At 35.4% G+C, this 22,185-nt stretch overlaps 2 protein-coding genes across 2 annotated transcripts in view; one reads left to right on the top strand and one right to left on the bottom strand.

The window, feature by feature from the left end:
* Positions 1-13,796, bottom strand: part of LOC121369047 (laminin subunit beta-1-like) — an 80,176-nt gene extending 66,380 nt beyond the window's left edge. The window contains exons 1-2 of the mRNA XM_041493866.1: positions 13,751-13,796; positions 11,694-11,900 (exon numbers count right to left, since the gene is read on the bottom strand). Of these exons, the coding sequence (XP_041349800.1) occupies positions 11,694-11,742 (49 nt within the window). The 5' untranslated portion in view covers positions 11,743-11,900; positions 13,751-13,796. The remainder of the gene's footprint in view (positions 1-11,693; positions 11,901-13,750) is intronic.
* Positions 13,797-14,103: 307 nt separating this feature from the next.
* The window catches only part of LOC121369046 (5-aminolevulinate synthase, erythroid-specific, mitochondrial-like), a 79,015-nt gene continuing 70,933 nt past the window's right edge, over positions 14,104-22,185 (top strand). The window contains exon 1 of the mRNA XM_041493863.1: positions 14,104-14,155. The gene's annotated coding sequence lies outside the window, so the exon portion shown is untranslated. The remainder of the gene's footprint in view (positions 14,156-22,185) is intronic.

Raw genomic sequence — 22,185 nt, 5'->3', positions numbered from 1 at the left:
CCTATGACCTGACCTAACCCAATTATGAAAGCACTCCGTTTAAAATTTCAGTCAGGTCAAGTCATATTTAAATTGCACATTCAGAACAATTTTGGTTCTTATTGACGAACAAAATTTGAGACCACTGTCTGCATTTTTATTTTTGGTGAACCCTCTAAATTTGTGCCTAACTGTTAATCTAGTGATCACTTGTTGGCTGAATTAGACTAGTAGATGTATTGCATTTCCCCTTCCCCTCCTACTATGTAACTATTAAAGGGACATTCCCGACTTTGCTGCAATTTTTAAGATGTTATTGACTAACAGATACTTTTTAACAATTGTATTTACATATCAAACATATTTTTCTGCATAAAATATTAGTGGCTGTATATTAAACGTGTTTCTGATCATTCTAATATTTGTAGTAGGTTAAATTTCATTTTATTTCCTAAAATAATTTTTTAGACAAAATCCAGTTTGGGCTTCTAACAAATATTAAGACGACCAGAAACACATTTAATATACAGACACTGATATTCTAAACGAGAAAATATATTTAATATGCAAGTTTAATCGTAGAAATATTTTATGAGTCGGAAACTTCTTATAATGCATCAAACTCAGGAATGTCCCTTTTATATCCTAAAAGGTACCGACATAATAGTCCTCATTCTCCCACTTTTCCAGTTACTCTGTTCAGAAGGCCGGAAATGTGACATTTTAACACCTGAAATTCAAACTTTTCTCAGAGAAGCAGGTCCAGACCGTGAAATATATTTATTTTCATCTCCCAGGCCATTGAACCGACACCATGCCCCCACCCTCTCCACGCCTTTCAAATACACCCCGCGGTCATTGTTATAGGCTATATCCCTCCCCCCCCCAAAAAAAAATATATTTTCCCTTCAATTTTATTATTTATAAATACCACCCCCCATGATAGTACATACTTAGTAGCTGGAACGAGACATAATCCCACTGGCGGGGATCGACCACGATTCTAGACTTAAATGAATGCGTCCGAGCAAGGCACAAGACAACTTCATCCTTCCTGCACCGACAGTAAGAGGACTACCACTATTCCAAGATTGGATTGACAAAATGAAGCTTGATCGTGACCGCACAGTACTTGCAATATCAAAGCAACAGATAAAACAACAACAACAAACATACCAAAAAAAAACTAAAACCTAACAACCCCGTATTCAAAATCCAGCTGACAAACTTGTTTTTATGTCATTGTCTGCATCTGCACATGCACATGCATGCAGATGTTCATGTGTATTGCATCACAACCAGGTGTACGTACATGTGTTCTTACCATCTCTCCATACAGCCCACCAAAGCAAGTACAAAGCTACACAGCAAAGAGCCATAAAACCGTATTGCGTAATGTGTATTCAGTTCAAAGAGCGTGCATGTTCATGTAAAGTATGTAATTCGACAGTATTGTTCTGCTTGCTAACGCTTGGTGCCTGTGTTAAAGGGACATTCCTGAGTTTGCTGCATTGTAAGATGTTTCCCACCATTAAAATATTTCTACGATTAAACTTACATATTAAATATATTTTCTTGTTCAAAATATCAGTGTCTGTATATTCAATGTGTTTCTATTTGTAAGAAGCCCAAACTGGAATTTGTCTTAAAGGGACAAAAATATTTTAGGAAATAAAATGAAATTTACACATATTAGAATGATCAGAAACACGTTTAATATATAGCCACTAATATTTTATGCATAAAAATATATTTGATATATAATTACAATCGTTAAAAGATCTCTTGTTAGTCGATAACGTCTTAAAAATTGCAGCAAACTCAGGAATGTCCCTTTAAAGGGACATTCCTGAGTTTGCTGCATTATAAGAAGTTTCCGACTAATAAAATATTTCTACGATTAAACTTGCATATTAAATATATTTTCTCATTTAGAATATCAGTGTCTGTATATTCAATGTGTTTCTGGTCGTCTTAATATTTGTAAGAAGCCCAAACTGGATTTTGTCTTCAAAAATTATTTTAGGAAATAAAATGAAATTTAACCTAGTACAAATATTAGAACGATCAGAAACACGTTTAATATACAGCCACTAATATTTTATGCAGAAAAATATGTTTGATATGTAATTACAATCGTTAAAAAGTATCTGTTAGTCAATAACATCTTAAAAATTGCAGCAAACTCGAGAATGTCCCTTTAACAAAGTAGCTCGCAGATGAAACAACTCGTGATTGTTGGTCAAATTGGCGGTAAACATATACAGGTAATATTGGTACAATTAGTGGAGGAAAAGGTAAATGGGTGATAGAATACATCTGCAACAACAGCTCCAGATAAAACCTATACCCATGTTCCTTTTTGAAATCATGCCAACACACATTTATTTAACAAAGTTCGTAAACGACATGTAACCCGCGATCGTTGTGATCGTTGGTCAAATCGGCGGTACACGTTTACAGGTAATATTGGTACAATTAGTGGAGGATAAGGTAAATGGGTGTTAGAGAGAATACATCTGCAACAACAATAGCTCCAGATAAAACCTGTACCCATGTTTATTTTGGAAATCACGCCAACACATATTTATTTAACAAAACTCGTAAACGACATGTAACCTGCGATCATTGGGATCGTTGGTCACATCGGCGGTGAACGTATACAGGTAATATTGGTATAGTTAATGGAGGAAAAGATAAATGGGTGCTAGAGAGAATAAACCTGAAACAACAGCAGCTCAAGAAAAAACCTGTACCCATGTTCTTTTTGGAAATCACGCCAACACACATTTATTTAACAAAACTCGTAAACGACATGCAACCCGCGATCGTTGGGATCGTTGGTCACATCAGCGGTGTACGTATACAGGTAATATTGGTATAGTTAATGGAGGAAAATATAAATGGGTGCTAGAGAGAATAAACCTGAAACAACAACAGCTCAAGAAAAAACCTGTACCCATGTTCTTTTTGGAAATCACGCCAACACACATTTATTTAACAAAACTCGTAAACGACATGTAACCCGCGATCATTTGGGATCGTTGGTCACATCGGCGGTGAATATACAATGAGTTTTGTAGTCACATTTTATTATTATTGTTGAAAACTTTAACGAAGACACACAAAAAAATAAAGTAAATAAGTACTACAATATACTACTTGCTCCAAAATTTGTGGCAGCACCTGAAAAGGTATCATAAAACATACCAATAGACTTAGCGGGGATCAAATACTATATATATGTAATGTATTTTATTGGCCAAACAAGAAAATTAATAAAATTTGAAAACTAACGCCCTAGCGAACAGATTCAACATCCCAGGCCTGTGGGAATTTAGGTGGACCGGGGGGGGGGGGGGGGGGGGGGGGGGGGGGGGGGGGGGGGGGGGGGGGGGGGGGGGAGAAAGCAGCCTGCCCCGTTTGCACTCGAGGACAAAAATAAAGTAAAAATATGGCCTGTGTCCCATCTCCACACTATGGGGGCTGTGATCCCCCACTAAGTTGTGCACCCTCTCCCAGATATTATTCCTACGGACCTGGGAACCTGATTCCCTCCGACAAATAAAACAATATCCATAGCTGCCCATGACAATCGTCACGTAGGCAAAAGCAAACTTATTATTATTTTTAAATATTTATTAACACGCAGTATCCCCCCCCCCCTCCTTTTAAAAACTATTATTTTTATCATGTTCTCTTTTATTATTATTATTATTTATTTAACTTTTTTAAATGTAGTAAACGTAAAAACAGATTCAACATCCCCTCACAAATGAAATGAACTGTCCACTGCTGTGCTAATTATCACGTATGCAAAAGCAAGCTTATTCTTTCGTTTACCCCTTTTTCTCTCGATTTCACTTCTTTCCTTAGTAAACCGAAGAACTCTTCCTTCTCCATACACTCCTGTTCATTGTTTGTTTATTGTAATCGTTTCCCACTGAACGATTTACAAGGGCTATTGGTTAATAAAAATCTATTATTTAATTATTATTTTCAATGTAGTGTGAATGCCTTGTAAACACATCAATCGCGATTTAAGAAAAACCATGTGAAAATAATATATATATATATATATTTTTTTTTTTTTTTACTTCATAACATCATGTAGTGGCAATTGACAACCCACAAAAAAAGCTTAGAGGCTCAAATCAAGTAGCTTGTGCACATTTTCAGTGTCTGCAGCTACCGCCGATCAACCGTCTAAACAGGAAATTTTGCCGACTAGTCTAGACGCCGTCTAGCTTGGATGGAGTCGCCGTCTAGATGTAATTATGGTTGGTTTGCATACTGTATATAATAAAAACAGTTTCTGATGGGTTCGCATGATCACAAGACATGGAACCGAAAAAGTGTTTCCCATGAAATTAGAAATCCTATGGCCTGTTCAGCAAACAGGTTGGTCAGTATAGCATCGCGATTAGCTACATCAGTTTCAGAGATTGCTACACAATTTTGAAACATTAAGCAGTATTTATTTGCTAATCAATTTTCAACTGACTTGAAATATTGCCGATCATGATTTTAAAAACAAAATGTCCCCTGCTGTTACCATATATATTGAGCATTGCTATTTAATCCTTTTTTTAATTCACGTGCTAAAGGGAGCCTAAAATTACTCTCCTTGAACTAGTCTCTTGGGTGTGATTAGGAGCAAGAGTGATTAAACTCCATTTAAATGGGGAGGTGTGCCCAAACAGGGATAGAAGCTAATGCTTGCCCCCTCGCCCCATGCAAGTAGAAATCCCTAGGGTTGAGTACAATTTAAATGGTGCTAGTCTCCCGGGCGAGTAATACTGGGCAGTTGTGACCCAGATTCATGATGCAGACAGTCAAACTATTTTGCTAATGAAACCTGTTAAATGTACAAACTGTAGATGTATGTCATCAAAATTTGCCATGACAGATTGACAAAGTTAAAAGTACCGCAGTTTTGTTTAGTCTCGATAAATCCAGATGTTTACTGCAAACACAATCAGAACTTTCCGGTTTTTGTTTTTGAATTCCGAAAACTGCCGTAATATTCGGAGTATAGATAAGGCATGTTCAGAAGGGAAAATGTTTTTTATTTGTGTGTGTGTGTGTGTGTGTGTGTGTGTGTTGGTGATTTGTGTTCATTTCGTTGGTAGTAAATACAGTCTTTAATTAAACGCATTGTAATAGATCATGTTGGCATTGATTAATTTTAACTTGCTGCTTCCAAACATCTCGAGTGGAGATTTCTGAGTTTACCAGTGGCCATCTGAATGTAATAGGACAGAATAAAATAATTCAGTAACAGTAAATATAATTCCTGAGTGTTATTTGCACCATTAAAGATAAAGTACAAGCAACTTAGTAATGTGTGTTCGATCCTTGATCCCATATAGGTTTCGTCTTCTCAAACTTCTTCAATAATGAAGTGGGGGTGGGGGGCTAGTGATTTTTCCTGGGGACTAGTAACTTTCCTCAGCTACTAGTCCCCCAGGCCAGTGAAAATATTTCCTAATTTCTACCACTGCTACACTGGTATCATTCGATTCATTGGTATAAAATATAAAACAATGTGGCCATGCTGAACGTAAAAGACTGATAATGGGCCGATAAAGAGGTGTACATGTTAACTACTAGACCTATTTGCGGTAAATGTCTGACCTACATATTATCAGCCAAAGAGCGGTGTACATAAAACACCTCAACCAGCCCACACCTTTCTGTCAGAGCTATATGGTACCTCGGTTTCCTCATGTTCAGTGCGTGCTCAGTGCATACATCAAGACTGTGCCAGAGACAGTGCCAGAGAAAACTTACAGCCGTTACAAACTGTTATATACATGTGCACGAAGGAGAAGAATGTAACTAGTTTAATAGCAATAAAATGAGGATTTGTTATATATATGTAGGTGGGCAATGCAAATATTTTAGTGTTTAAATAAGGAATTGTTACACACATGTAGAGGGAAATACAAATGTGTTAACAATAAAATGAGGATTTGTTATATATATGTAGGTGGGCAATGCAAATATTTTAGTGTTTAAATAAGGAATTGTTACACACATGTAGAGGGAAATACAAATGTGTTAACAATAAAATGAGGAATTGTTGTATATACATGTAGGTGGGCAATGCAAATATTTTAGTGTTTAAATGAGGAATTGTTACACATATATATACAAGTAGGGGAATGCAAATGTGTTAACAATAAAATGAGGAATTGTTGTGTGTGTATATATATAAATATATATATATATATATATATATATATATATGTATGTGAGCAATGCAAATATTTTAGTCTTTAAGTGAGGAATATGTGAGTGTGGGGGAATGCAAATTTGTTAACAATAAAATGAGGAATTGTTGTACATGCTGGTGGGAAATTTGCATTTGTTATACAAGTAGGTAGCAATTTGCAAATATTTTAGCAATAAAATGAAGAATACACATGTAGCTAGATATATGTATGTATCATGTATGTAAGTAGGCGATGCAAATATTTTTACAATAAAATAAGGAATTATGAACCATTAAATACAAACATGTAGCAAAAACCAGTTTGGTAGAACTGATAAGGATTAATAATAAGGGGTATGATATTTTTAATGCCATTTTGTTTAGTTTCTTACTTATTTAATCAATACAGGTAACAATTTTAATTTTATCTGTATAGTACATGTATTGTCTGTCTGTCTGTCTATCTGTATGTATGTAAAAGGATTACTTAAATAATCAAGTTTCCATTTTGTCATTATTAAACAAATTCTCCCATTTAAAGGAATGCTTTTTTTGTGTTGGAAAACAAATATTAAATTTGACATACATGTACACGTGTGTGTATATATATATAGTGTTTTCCTTAGCTTGTTTTAGCAAGGTGTGCCACCATGCCTAATAGTCTAGTGTCATCTTGCCTTAATGAGCGCCATGCTGCCCTGAGATTAAACAAGCCGTCAGTTCTAAAATTATCTTTATAAAACATTCCGAAAATTTATTATTAAGTAATAAAATATCCCCATTATATATTTTGCCATTCATTTATTAAAGCAAGCACATTAATTATATATAATTTTATTTCAATTAGTTTTTGGTCTTTAATGAGAGAAAAATATGTGCCCTGAAAATGGTGAAAATGCCCTCAAAGTGCCTTGCCAAATTCCATGGGAAAACACTAATATATGTACTCTGTATTTTCCATCTAGTTTACATGTACACATTATTAGTGTTATTTCTTAAATACAATGTACCATATAAAAATTTAAACCAAATTTGATAATCAACTTAAAACTTAAAATTCACTAAACCAGCTCTTCAAGTTGCTCTGCAATGGACAAACTTTGACCCAAAAAACTTAAAAGCTTACAAATTAAATTGTTTTTAAAAACATTAAATAATGAAATATAAAAGTCACCAACATCACAAAAGCTTACAAATTAAATTGTTTTTAAAACATTAAATAATGAAATATAAAAGAACCAACATCACAGCTGAAAATTTACTAAACTGTTTTTAAAAGAACATACATGTATGTAGGGCCAAATTTATGTAGCCAGGTATTTAATCATTGTAAAATGTATGTAATATAATATATGTGTAAGACAATTTTTTTTTTAAACTTGGCCCATAATATACAAATTTAGATCAAATTCAAAGACCCAACTTCAAATATATGTAGTTACACACGTGTAAGACAAAAACTTTATAAACGTGGCCCATAATGTACAAATTTATATCAAATTCAAAGACACTAGGAGCTATATCGCTATGAGGTGTGACCGACAATTTCCAGTGCACAGTATCACTGTTAGTGCTACAGAGGAAATAGCTGAGTAGAGAACGGTATCAAGTTGCAACCACTGCAAGCAGTGTCCAACCACACAGTAGCCAACATCTGGGATGGATGTAATTCAGTAATAATCAGGAGCGAGATAAATGTGCCACAAAAATGTGCCACACAGACTAGGCGAGAAACGATAAATGTACATGTAGGTCATCTTTAACTAGAAGCCACATAATTACATGTGGTTATCAATATCAAGATGGTTGTCTCTTTTATTTTTAAATACAAGATTACATCCATAGATACAGTATAGTTGCATTTTTTGTAGAGCTATATAAAATTATTAAAAGACTCAAGTTTTTTTCTTGATGCAATTCTGGGTTGACCACTTAATTTAAAAAAAAAAAAAATTTATCAGGACTTCTGGTGTGCAGAAATGGAAAATATTTAACTAGCCCGCCGGACCAGAATCAAATAAATTTTACTAGCCCACCAGAATTTCGATTAGTCTGCCAGTCTATAGAACAATATATTATTAACAATATTATAATATACAGGGTCTTCCCTTCAAATGAAATATATATCTATATATTGACAAAACATTATTAATAGCACTCAAGTAAGTAATCAATATCTTGTGTCAAACAAAATCATAAAGACAGATAGACCATCAGACTGGTAGTTGCATTTTTTAAATCGTCCATAAGAATTTTTACTCGCATTTGGCAAGCAGGCAAGTACTTTCTGCACCCCTGGGACTTTAGATTGTATCAAAGTTGAGGTGATAAATGTTGTGTCTAAAACAAGTACACCCAAATTAACTATGTACAGACATATAAACCTCAAAACCACAGGGATGTTAAAGCCACACACCCTAGTTCCATCCAGCGAAAATAAATTATAATTTAGTTAATCTACAAACCTGTAACACACTTAGATCACGTTTTTATCAAATGGAGTGAAAAAGCAGGTTTTATATCGATAAATACCATGGGAATCCCCATGTCCCAATTGCTTGAAATAATTTTGAAAGTTAGTATTCTGATGTCACCGGTAGAAGCACAACAATGCCTACGTCACGACAAATTTCACAGACTTGAGGTGCGTTCGTTTCACCTCTCCTGGACATGTTCCAACTGTTCTGTCCTGGTTGTAACCCCTCTCCAGATATCGTAAGACTTAGCAAAATTATTGGTTTTAAGGGTTTGTAACGTTTTGTATTGAGACACTTACTTGTCTGAACTTTATTGTTACTGAAAATGTTCACGAACTGTGAAGAAAAATCTCACAAATGAACAACAACAAATCGGATGTTGATTGCGCGAACCGTGCACAAGAAAACAAACCAAACCAAAATGATAACGGTCACGTGATATACCAACGTCTGTGACATTAAAAATAGATTGGACCTCGCTTGCTTAACGTTTTTTTCTCGACAACACGTTTTGTGAAAAAATGCAAAAAATGCATTTCGTGGTTTTACAAACATCAGGATTACCAAAAAGCACTTCAGGTGAATGGAAATGTGTATTCTAAATAATAAAATGTAAGTAAAGTGCAATTTTATTTGTGAAAAATGGGGTTTAATAGCGAAAAACAACGCCGTAATGGTTAACAAATAAACGTAACTAGGGTGTGTCCCTTTAAGCTGTAATTAGATTAAAATAACACGAAATGCATTTGTGAATATCTACAACTCTTTACAAGCTATTCATTTAATTGCATTACTGCACTGCACTTAAAAAACCTCTGTGAGCTCAGAAAAAACACAAAATCTGTTGTGCTCAAATTAATGAGATCTAAAGGCCTGTTTATATATTGGGTGGGTTTTTTTTAACCATCTCAGTATCCACTCTAGAGCAGGCCTATGACTGAAAAGAATTATGTTTTAGTATTTCGTTGAACAGGACTTTTAGATTATGGTAGCCTCACTCCCATGGCTAGTGATATTCAATGTTGGCTAGTAAATTTATAACTATTGCCATGCCCTACGGTTAGTGAAAAACATTTGTCAAATATTACAGTTAAGTCTATTTTGTAAACATGAATATCCTTTCCCTACCCCAAACCCCCAATGTTAGTGTTTTTAAGCTCTATCTCCTTCTTTAGGTGACATATGTCATTATTACTATTATTTAGTAAAATTGTATGAACTTAAAGTAAATTAGGGCTAGTGAATTTTTACTTGTGGATAGTAAATTTTTTAAATCACTGATCCCATGGCTAGTGGATTTTATAAAAATTCTAGAAGCCCAGGTTGAACATTTTTAAAAGTGGCTAATTTAAAAAAAAATTTATCAGCCAAGTACTTGGACTTAATGCTGTAGCCACTGTCTAAACAAAACCCCAAAAATTCCATGGAATTAAATGTCTCTATCATAAAATGTTTCTGTGCACAGTGATGAACATCCATAGATGCGACTATAAACCAAGTTTCAATGACCTAGGAATTATAGATTGTGAAAAACTGAGTTAAACTTTAATGCTGATGCCATCGCAACTGCCACAACTGGTGTAACAAAGACTGTGGTATGTGCTATTCTGTCTGTGGGATGGTGCATATAAAAGATCCCTCACTGCTGATCGAAAAGAGTAGCCCATTAAGTGGCAACAGTGGGTTTCCTCTCTCTCTATATCTGTCTGATGCCATATAACCGTAAATAAAATGTTTTGAGTGTGTTGTTAAATAAAACATTTCCTTCCTTCCATCGCAACTGTCATTGGAAAAATACTTATACATTTTTAGTTTGTAATGTAAAGGCTACAGACAGGGTGAGCTCTGCTAGAAAAAGAAAAGAAACCTGTTGCTTACCACATGGCTTTTCGTAAATAGTCAATCAGCAGCAAAGATCTTTCATATTGGTTGAGAAGTATGTTTTGCCGTGGACATTTTGTTAATTGCAGGGATTGACCAGATATATTAATTTGGTTGTTGTTAAGTACTTTTACCAATGGCTGTAACTTTTATCCTTCCGACCCACAGCAAATTATATCTCAACGTCGTTAAGTTCAAGCTCTGGATCGCTCTCCTGCTCAAAATGGTGCTAGATGAGCAATTACATGAAGCTTCAAAGAGCTTCTACAATTTTAATAAAATCCACTAGCCATGGGATTAGTGATTTTAAAAATTTACTAGCCATGATTACAAATTCACTATCTCTAATTTACTTTAAGTTAATACAATTTTACTACTAATATAATAAATCAGATATGTCACATAAATGGATAGAGAGCTTAAATACACTAAGATAGGGGAGTGGGGGTGGGTGCAGGACATTTATATAAAATAAATTTACAAAATAAGATTTAAATGCAACATTTGATAACTTTTTTTCACTAGCTGTTGGGCATGGCAGTAGTAGTTATTTACTAGCCCAATACTGAATATCACTAGCCATGGGAGTGGGGCTACCGTAATCTAGAAGCCCTGCTTCAGATAAAATATATTTAAATTTTACTGCACAGCGATCACTCTGCTTAAAACTTTCCAAATGAATATCGAGGGGAGCAGGAGTGAACACTTGCCTTTCCTGGAAAAGTTTAGTACAGATAATAAAAAAGTAATGATAAAAATGCTAACCACTGTTGATCAGTTTTGCTACAATTTTTTGTGGAAGCTATAATTAAAAAAAAAAGTAAGGAGGAAAGACGTGTATGGCACCAACTGGAGAGACAAGAACTGGGATGTGGAGGTGGACAACAAAATATGGAAGATTGGAGGAGTTTCCAATCAGGAAGAAATGAGAGACAAATGAAGGAAAGAATTAAAAGACATAGTTGGATTTTTAAAAGAAAGTAGTTTGATTCAGTTACAGTTTAGAAAAGATTAAAAGTCTGTTAAATACAAATTTGTGCACAAAGTGTTGTCTCCCAGATGTTCAACTGCATATATATATATATATATATATATACATATACACACACACAAATATATTTATATATACCAGCACTCACCTCTTAAACAGATGCATGTAAGTGCAATTGCAAATATCACACGATCCATGGTAAGAGTTCTTTTCACACTCAATCCATCCAGATCAAAGGTAATCCCAAAAATCAGGAACACAATCCCTTTTTGATGTTCTGTCCTTCAGACCCAACGTAAATACAGTCTTCAAAATGACTCCAGAAGTATTCCTATATCATCTTGATCTTTCAGTCCTAAAAGAGTGCATTGAAAATATAAGAAAATGCATGTTAGTGTTATACAGAAAACATTCCTAAGAAAAAAGAAAGAAGCTTGATAAAAATAGTTGAAGTAAATATTTATTGGTATATTTCATAATAGGAAACAAGTGATCATTCGTGGCGACTAGCAACTTGTCTATGCTACTATTCCCCCAGACTAGTGTGTTCATTAGCTATTGCTGACACTATTGCGACCAATTTTTCATGCTTTAAGTAATAAACCTTCATTTACTTTTCTGAAACAACATCCTATTTTCAAAAATAATGAACACCCTGCAGACTAGTGGAAATAGTTCTAAATTATTATTTCTGTGTAATTAATATTTTAATTTATGTTTCTGGTGGGGGGGGGGGGGTTTAAATAAATAAATAGAGTATCATTCAGTAAATAAAGTGGACTGGTCTATATTTAAATGTCTCGAGATCTACAAGATAACACATATATACACATATGTAAACGAAAGACAAATAAAAATTATACAAACTGGGACATTCATGAGTACTACACAACACCCAGATCAGTGATTAAAATAAACAGAATGTTTCACTAGTCCACTGGCCAAGTACATCTACAAATCTACTTGTCCATCAATATTTTTACTTATTCAAATAAGTTGTTAGTTTTATTCAAGAGCAAGGACAATGTTTTTGATTGCTCAAAATTTACTTGTCCACTGGACAACCACTAAGGTATATTTTGCTTGTCCCAGCAGATTATCACTTGTCATGACAAACGCATAAGTGCTTATTTCGAACACTGCAGACACATACATGTAATTTGTATAATCAACAGGGACTTCTGCAGAGGGTAAAATTCAATACACAAAATATTCTTAGGTAGAATACCTTCAAAATTACTGAGGACATTGTTTTTTAGAAAGGTTAAGAAGTGGTTTAAGCATTCAAGTAATCTTTGAGAAAGAGTCAGTGACATGATATAGTAAAAATGTATTTTAATCATGATTCATTTACCATTAAGTATATAACCAGGTGTGTAAGCAAGGAGAGGGTTTCAGTGTTTGAACCCCTCCCTGCTGAAGCACTTTTCTTTCAATATATTTTCTGGGGGAGCATGAATTGCCCCCCCCCCTACTTTGGTCTAGGACCCCCCCCCCCCCCCCCCCCCCCCCCCATCCCTGCTAAAATTCATACACATGCATCTGTATGTAACATATACTCAGGCTTCTCTAAATATACAACTGCTTGTGCTTGCCTCATATTCATCCAAAAATGGGTTGTTTCTTGTTCCAACCAGTGCCCCACAACTGGTCAAAAGTTATGGTATACATGTACTTTCATGTCTGTGGGAAAGTGCATATAAAAGATTCCTTGCCTAGGGAAAATGTTGCGGGTTTCCTCTGTTGACTACGAGTCAGAATTACCAAATGTTTAATATCCAATAATTAATTAATGTGCTCTAGTGGTGTCGTTAAACAAAACAAACTTTATTGTTGTCTGTTAGTGGTGCTTTTCTGTACACTTAAAAAATAAATATTAAACTGGTAATGTACAATCTAAAATTTCTTATCTATTTTTTTATCTATTATTATTAACTCAAATATAAACATATAAAATGTACATCACTAACAGGTACATGCATTAACTAACAAACTTTTGGTGGGGACGTTACACAAACTTGCAAACAAAACTTAACAAAGTTCTAAAACTTACGTTTATCTTGGTAATTTTTATCAAAGTTCTATATTTGTTATGCCCCAACTCCTATATTACCATATGATGATTTAGGACATGCGTATAATATTCCTACAGTATAATATAAATGGAATTTGCTCATCAAATATCATACGGCCTGAAATACTTACTGTTCTCCAACTTCCAACTTCTCACACCATCAATCCAGACGATGGCGGACAATGGAAGAGCCACTTGTCACAAAAGAGGAACCCCGTATTATGATGGTATGTTTTAAAATCAGTACATATAATAACTTCAGTCAGCGTGTGGCTTCACAAGATATGGGTACTGATAATCCTTTTAGAATGACTATAACAAAAATCAGATTCTTGGTTATTTCTTACAGTAACATATCTTTGCGCAGAGAAATTTTGATTAGGGATGGTACTTATATAATAGAACAGCCACCGACTGGTCAAAGGTCAAAGTTGAAATAATCAGGTCGTGCACTAATGTGCTATGTCATTTCCGCGGGAAGTACGTAACTACGAGACTTGTGAGATAGGAAGAAGTGTTGTTGCTGTCATAAGAGTGTAAGTTCATTTTATTTTAATTGAACCCCAATAAAAGTCAGCAGTCACGCAATTATTTAGCAAATTAACATTTTATGTGCAATAAACAACGACAAATTAATCGATCACAAACATAATCTTTTCATAAATAACTCATAAATTTTTTAATATCGAAAGTGTAATCATATGGTGTTTGCACCCAGTCACGCATCTTCATAAATCAAGGCTAATATTCGTTCCTCGTATTCAGCCTTGATACATGTAGTCAAGATGGTTGCTAGTCACTTCGTACGATGGTCATTTCGTACCATAGTCATTTCGTACCTAATTTGGTCATTTCGTACCCAGTTCATTTCATACCTTGGTCATTTCGTACCATTGCAAAAAGTAATTTCGTACCTTGGTCATTTCGTACCTTGGTCATTTCGTACCTTGGTCATTTCGTACCATGGTCATTTCGTACCATTGCAAAAAGTCATTTCATACCCTAGTCATTTCGTACCTTGGTTATTTCGTACCATAACTGAAAGTCATATCGTACCATGGTATAACAATTTATAACAATCACCCCGGTAATGTCTTTTACAAAATAACATTAAATTACAAATTTGTGGTTAATTTAAGGGATATTTTATCAGCAAAAGACTAAAAATTATTGCCACTTTGTATAAACATTAGCAATTGCCTAACTTGGCAATCAGTAATGTAGTTAATGTTTTAATGGCTGTTATTGTTTATTTCTTAAACAAATAAGATGCAAATAAGCAAGTTTGAAAAGAAGACCTAATAAATAAATAATATTTTGTTGGTCCATTATATTGTTTTGTTGTTTTTGACTAATTATCTGGAGCCATTTCACACAAAATCGAAGTTGGCAGTTAGTAGTAAATATCATATATGGCTCTTGTCAGGTAAAATGGAAATAACAGTTGACAGGTATTATGGGTATCAATAACGATATGCTGCACAATAACGTGTTCTGGTTTTCAAACTGTCAAAATAAAGTTTTAAGACAAAACCCACTGCTTTTATGCTATAGTCAATTCGTTTTCGTACCATAACTGAAAAGTCAATTCGTTTTCTATGTATTGGAATGAAATGACTAGGGTACGAAATGACTGGGGTATGAAATGACTTTTCACAATGGTATGAAATGACTAGGGTACGAAATGACTTGGGTACGAAATGACTTTTTGCAATGGTACGAAATGACCAAGGTACGAAATGACTAGGGTACGAAATGACCAGGCAGCATGGTACGAAATGGATGGTACGATATGACTTGGGTACGAAGTGACTATGATTCGTCAAGATTACTGATATCCACTATAGCGCCCTCTATTGGAAGAAAATTTGTAACACTGATTATGTCCCTTACACGATGACATCGCTGACCAATCACAGCATCGGTAACATGTGACAATCTTGAAAGCAATATCAAAAATTAACCACTGGACGCTGACGCTGCCATCTTTGTTTACAATAACACAGGAATCTATAAGGAGCGTTGCGATTCGTTGCAATCAGATCTCATCGCATCCAATGAAATTGAAGCATTTTGTGGCACGATTTCTTGACTACATGTATCAAGGCTGAATACGAGGAACGAATATTAGCCTTGATTTATGAAGATGCCAGTTACGTAGTCCAATATAAAGTTTTAAGGACAGGAAGGACTTTCATTTGGCACTGTCACTAACCCTAACTCTATTTATGATCATTATTGATGAGTATTTATAATGTTCTTTATACGTGACCATGCCAAAGGAATGTCCTTCCTTTTTACATTATTATCAAGGGAACTTTTATATGCACTATTCTACAGACGGGATAGCACATACCATGGCCCAGGCATCGAAATAAGTCGAGAACGGTCGTTCAGGTTACCAAGAGTTTACCACATGTAAGAACATTCGAAAACAGTGTTTCATTGGGTACCAGACGTTTCGCCCCATGCCAGTTTGCCCCCAAATAGCAGGACTCGTGCTGTCGTTCGCCAAAGCCAAAAAAAAATAAAAAATTGGCGAAAGACTTTCTTTTACCGTATAATTTTTTGTTTATAACTTTCAACCCATTTTGTTTAGTGTTCCGGTTCGTACCAAATTTGAGCACGCATGGCTGGTTTTCACTCTATTTTCGGAAACAAGTGAATATCGATCTAATACTCAAAATTAGAATACACAGTTAAAGATTTTAATGATAAAATATTAGATTATTATATAAAATGTGTTTTACCCAAAATAATATCTAAAGTTTTCTTTTACCTCAGAAAGCTTTCGTTTAATGTAGGTTAGGTCGCACAGCCCAGTTCATTTCTAGAATGTGGGGGTGCAAGTAGAAAATGTACACATGCGTTCCACCGTTCTACAAATATAATTCAACTATCTTTAATGTTACTGGTATAAATTGTATATAAATATTATTTCAAATACACTTGGTCAGCAAATTGTTTGTGCTATATTTATTAATAAACTTTATCCTAATAAGCCTCACTGTTAGAAATAGAATGCTCGGAGCAAGTTGTCGCTTTCTACCTATTTTCGGATTGCAATAGATGCCGGTGTTTTGTTTGCAATAAACATGTAAAAGATGCGTTCTTTGTGTTTATTTATATTTTATTGACTGTCTACAATGAGTAAGACAAAAAACAAAAAGAACAATAGTGTTTAACATCAAAGCGTACAAGTAATTAGTTAAACAATTGGTCAGATTGTAAATACGGCCAGTTGCTGGCAGTGTTATCACTGTGTTGATCCGAACTGATTACCACTGTCTATACACCAAACAAATAAATCGGTGATTAGAACTTATGATTTATGTTATCTTTGCTTTCAAAAGAAAATTAATTAATATATTTCTTGTGCTAAAATAACTACTGGCTACCAGTTTAGGAGGCCATATTTGACATGAAGAACTTATTAGACGTGTTACGTATATAAACGACATGAACAATATTTTTATTCACATTTCACACTAAATGCGTCTAAATTATGGGGAAACGAAAAATTAATGATCGGAATGAAAGTGGTGCCAAAGTACCAAAGTTATCATCATTTGGGTTTGTTGGGTCCTGTCCAAATTTAGCTTCATCATCCAAAGAAAATGTAGACACCCCAGTGATTGAAACACCAAATATAAAAATTAATAGGCCTACTGAAAACAGAAAATTTCAACAAAGCTGGAAATTTCACAAATACTGTACTTTATCAGTATTGATGTATTTTTGTATTTATATATTCCAGTTGCATGGCTAACTAAGTTGGTTGTGTTTAAAGTTGATACAGTGATGTATTTTCTGATATATACAGTGCTATACTTCACAGATAATGTGCTCTATTAATACTGATGTTTTTTGTTTTGTTGTATTTAAATATAGTTTATGTCATTTGTTGTGTGTAGACAACTATTTTTCAGATTATAATTTGTGCTGTAAAAATGTGTTTTGTTGTGATTAAATATATACCCAGTACACAAATTTTTTTCATTTTTTTTATTCTGAATATGTCGCTCTGACTTCATCTGTGCATTCCACTATTAGATAGTGATTGAAAGAACCTGTAATGCAGAATGTACAATTAAGAATATGTATATCTTAATTATTATACATTAATACTTGACATATAATTTCTTTTTTTATTTGGTCAAAATGTCAAAATATACTCTTCAAAAGAAGAAACGCAAAACCACATTGTCGTAACATTTGGAGAATTGATTTAATTATTGAATGGTGAGTCCTATAATTACCAAATGTTGCAGGATTGTTCACAATTCACTCTAGTCCATTGTGAGTAAGTGATAGGACACACCACCAAGGTCAAGGTCATCTGGAGTCAATACCAGGTGTGGCCTCCGCGTGTGTTGACAACTGCCTGGCACCGCCTGCCCATTGAAGCAACCAGAGTACGGATGACGTCCCGGGGGATGGTGGCCCACTCGGCCTGCAAGGCTGCTGCCAGCTCGGGCGGGGTCTGGGGCTGTGGTTGTCGCTGTCGGAGGCGTCGGTCCAACTCGTCCCATAGATGCTCAATTGGGTTCAAATCCGGTGATATCGATGGCCAAGGAAGGACATTAATGTTGTTGTTCTGTAGGAAAGCCGTTGTGAGACGTGCTGTGTGAGGCTTGGCGTTGTCATGTTGGAACACTGCGTTGGCGTTGGCCATAACTGGAACGATGTGTGGCCGGAGGATCTGGTCAATGTAGCCCTGTGCATTCAGGTTGCCCTGCACGTGGACCAGGTCAGTTCTGCCAGTGTGTGAGATGGCTGCCCACACCATGACACTACCCCCGCCGAATCTGTCCACTTCCTGCACGCAGTTTGCCGCATAACGTTCACCACGACACCTATACACGCGACATCTTCCATCATGACGTCGGAGCAGAAATCGGGACTCGTCACTGAACCACACCTGTCTCCATCGCAGTTGAGGCCATTGTCGATGAATCTGGCACCACTGCAGTCGGAGTCGACGGTGTTGTGGTGTTAAGATGACACCTCGAACTGGACGTCTGGCACGAATTCCTACCTCACGTAGGCGGTTCCGTACGGTCTGGTCGGATATCCTGCGTAAACCTGGTATTTCTGCGGCTGTGGAGGTGGCAGTAGTCAATCATTCCCGAAGGTGGCGTACCCGGATGTAACGGTCCTGCCCGTGGATAGTGACCCGTGGTCGACCGGATCTAGGGAGGTCACGTGTTGATCCATGTTGCTGGTAACGGTCCCACAGTCTGGAGATGGTGCTTGGGGACACATGGAATGTCCTGGCAATGGCCGTTCTGGATTCGCCTGCGTCTAGTCGGCCGATGGCATTGTTTCTCTGCGGTTCACTGAGACGTGGCATGTCCTGGATTGTCAACTGTCGGCCAGATACAGAGGCCAGGCAAGCGAACACCCTGCACTTTTATACTGTCGGTGTTCATGTTGCACGTGCAGACAACGCACGTGCAGTGGTGACATGGTTTGCACGTGGCTGCGTTTTTGCGAATATTCACATTTTGGAACTTTATTGTACAGTAGCTGCGTTTTATTGAATGTAACCGTGGGAATGTGTTTGGGACATGCAATGACCTTATATTCACAAAGCATGAACCGATAGGAAACATAAAATCGGAGTTATAACCCATTTGTACCCTTTTGCGTTTCTTTTTTTGAAGAGTATATATTTGGCGAAAACATTTTCAAATTGGTGAAAGAATTTAACGATTGGCAAATTTTTAGGCCAATGCAAATTGGAACCCAGGGCTAGCCCTGAAATAGGATGTCAGTTCGCCCCTACATGCATAACCAGTTCGTCCCCACAAAAGAGTTAGCCGAAGATGCATTATCAGCATTAAGGTTATGTAGCTGATTAACCATTGTTTGAAAATCAAATACGGTGGAGGTTTATTTCGTTTTATTTGTGATAGTTTGTAGATACTCATAACTCTTTTTACTCAAAATTATTTCTTTATTCTTAAAACAGATCTGGCAGGAATGGATGTTTTAATAAATGTTGATGTGATTTATATGTGTAAAAAACTGGTCGATAACACTTTTAATTGAAAAAACCCCTCTGAATTAATGCACTAAAAGTATACTTTTGCCAGCCTCGATCAACGTGTTTTTCTATCACCTGTCATCACGTGTCTGTCAACGTTGTAATGATCAACTTACATAAATTTACATAGAAGCTTCAATACATATCTTATTGTAATTTATGAATCCATAAATGAAATGGACATCTTATTTAATCTGTTAACGTAAACATCCAAGCATACTTTGAATTTCCCTCCGAGTGACACAATGCAAAATGGCTGCACACGGACTTTGAAGATTGCACTTACAGCATGGCCTAGTTTAGCTATAGTCTGTTTCAAAATTATCATTGATTGTCCTATGTATCTAACAAACACTATTTGTGCTCATTTACACAGTTAATAACAGACAATTTTTCTTGAATAATGATAAAATATTTTTACATTGGCTTTTTTTTATATTGTCATTTTGTGTTGTCCAAACTAAGGAGCATGGGACACCATTTATATTTATCTTATTTGCACAATCTAAATGTTTCTGAAACAGACTATAACAGGAAGTGTTTGTTATTTAGAACTTATAAAAAATCGGAACCATTATTTGTTGCTGTTTTATGTAAACATTACCGACAGAAGTGGTAGTTTTAATGTTTGCTGCACAGACTTATGTGCAGGCCAGTAAAGGCAGGGAGGTCCCACAAAAAATGTGCTCATTACTTGGAGTTTAAAAAACATTAAAATTAAAATAACTTTAGTTGTAACACGTTTATTGTTCCATTGTACTGTGGCGGTGAAACAAATATTTTTAAAGAAATATTTTAACTTTAAAATATAACACAAATGCTTAGGTGCGCAGACTTAGGTGCCACCAGTGTGTATATATATATATATATATATATTAATTAAACTGGTGATTATAACAGTAGTTTCATTTCCGATCGTAAACCAGGCAATGCATTCTGGAATTCCGCGTTTCATTTTCTCGTAGGAATTGTATCTATGTTCGCATGCACTTGTGCAATTGCAAGCAATTATAGTCATTCCGCGTTTAAGCAGTGTCCACTAGATGAATTTACTTCCACGTTTAGTTTTCTCGTACGAAATTGCACCAGTGTTTGTGCACACTTGTGCAATTGCAAGCAATCTTGGCAAACCGTGTTTAAGCAGTGCCCACTAGATAAATTTACTTCCAGATTTCATTTCTCGTACGGATGTTCGTGCACACCGATACAATTTTAGAATGTCCACGTTAAAAGTAATAGTAACAGGAATTCATGCAGTTAAAACTTTCATATAGTTGTGGTAAGGCGTATTATAAAATATTGGTTATTTCCGGTTACCCGACCGACCCTAATTTGAACCTGCCGACCCTAAAAAATTTTTTGTATATCCAAAAATATTTTTTTAATATAACAACGATTTCTACAACAACATTCCAAAACTATCACAAGCACTAATTTGGTGTCATTTAGGGGATAACCCTACTGTGTTTTCCGATTTGCGGACGTATATCGGTGGTTTTACTGTCGCAAATTTAGTTTTATTGGCGACCCATTAGCCACAAAATGTTTTCTTCTAACAATTGATTGATGGAGTTACTTCCCTTCAAATTGAAGTTCGGTAACCTTCGTGAGATATCGGGCAATGAGTCGGAAAATTGTTTTCACGAATATATGCGATCTTTTCCGATTTACTCTACATCTAGCGTAGCGAGGTGTTCCGATTAATAATAATAATAATAACTATAACTATATTTAATTATTTACTCCAGCGACAAACTGGCCTTATAGAAATTTAGTGACCTTCTGATAAACTAGGGGAGGGAATGTTTACCGATACTGATGGAGTTTACTGCCAAATCAAATGATTAAATATATCAGTAAGATCTCGATGCGTTTTGTTATTTTTTGTAAGTGGTCACTGGGAACTTTGCGGGTTTCCTCTAAAAACAGTGTTAGAATGACCATGTGTTTGACGTCCAATAGCCGATGATATTAAAGATAAAAATCAATGTGCTCTAGTGGCGTCGTTAAATAAAACAAACTTTACTTTTCAACATTCGTTTGAGCATCCTGAGCATTTGTACTGCATTTCTATTCATTGGACCAATTGATTGCTTCAAACCAAGTGTGTACTTCAATACTGGATGCATTCAGAATAAAACTAACATTGCAAATTATAAAATTGGTAAGTCTACCATTTCTTATACACACTAGGAAAGATAATATTCATAACATTTTTTTTTAAATGTTATTGTTAATATAGAACCCTTCTTGTCAGTTTTTATTAAAAGAAATTGTTATAACTTATTTACTGGTTTCTATCCAATTACGGTTCAAACAAGTCTGTCCTGGACCAGTACAGAAGTTAAGTGTTAGTATGAGAGTAAACCTGCCTATTATTAAACAGCAAGGAGTCTTTTGTATGTACTCTCCCACAGATAGGTTAGCACCATGTTGCCCTCAAAATCAAAATGCCTTGCCTTTTATAAATTTATAAGTTGCCATGTAAAAAGAAGCCTTTAAACACACCTATGTGGA

The sequence above is a fragment of the Gigantopelta aegis genome, chromosome 3 (genome assembly GCF_016097555.1).
Source record: "Gigantopelta aegis isolate Gae_Host chromosome 3, Gae_host_genome, whole genome shotgun sequence".
Taxonomy (NCBI): domain Eukaryota; kingdom Metazoa; phylum Mollusca; class Gastropoda; order Neomphalida; family Peltospiridae; genus Gigantopelta; species Gigantopelta aegis.
This window is presented reverse-complemented; position numbering and strand designations above follow the sequence as displayed.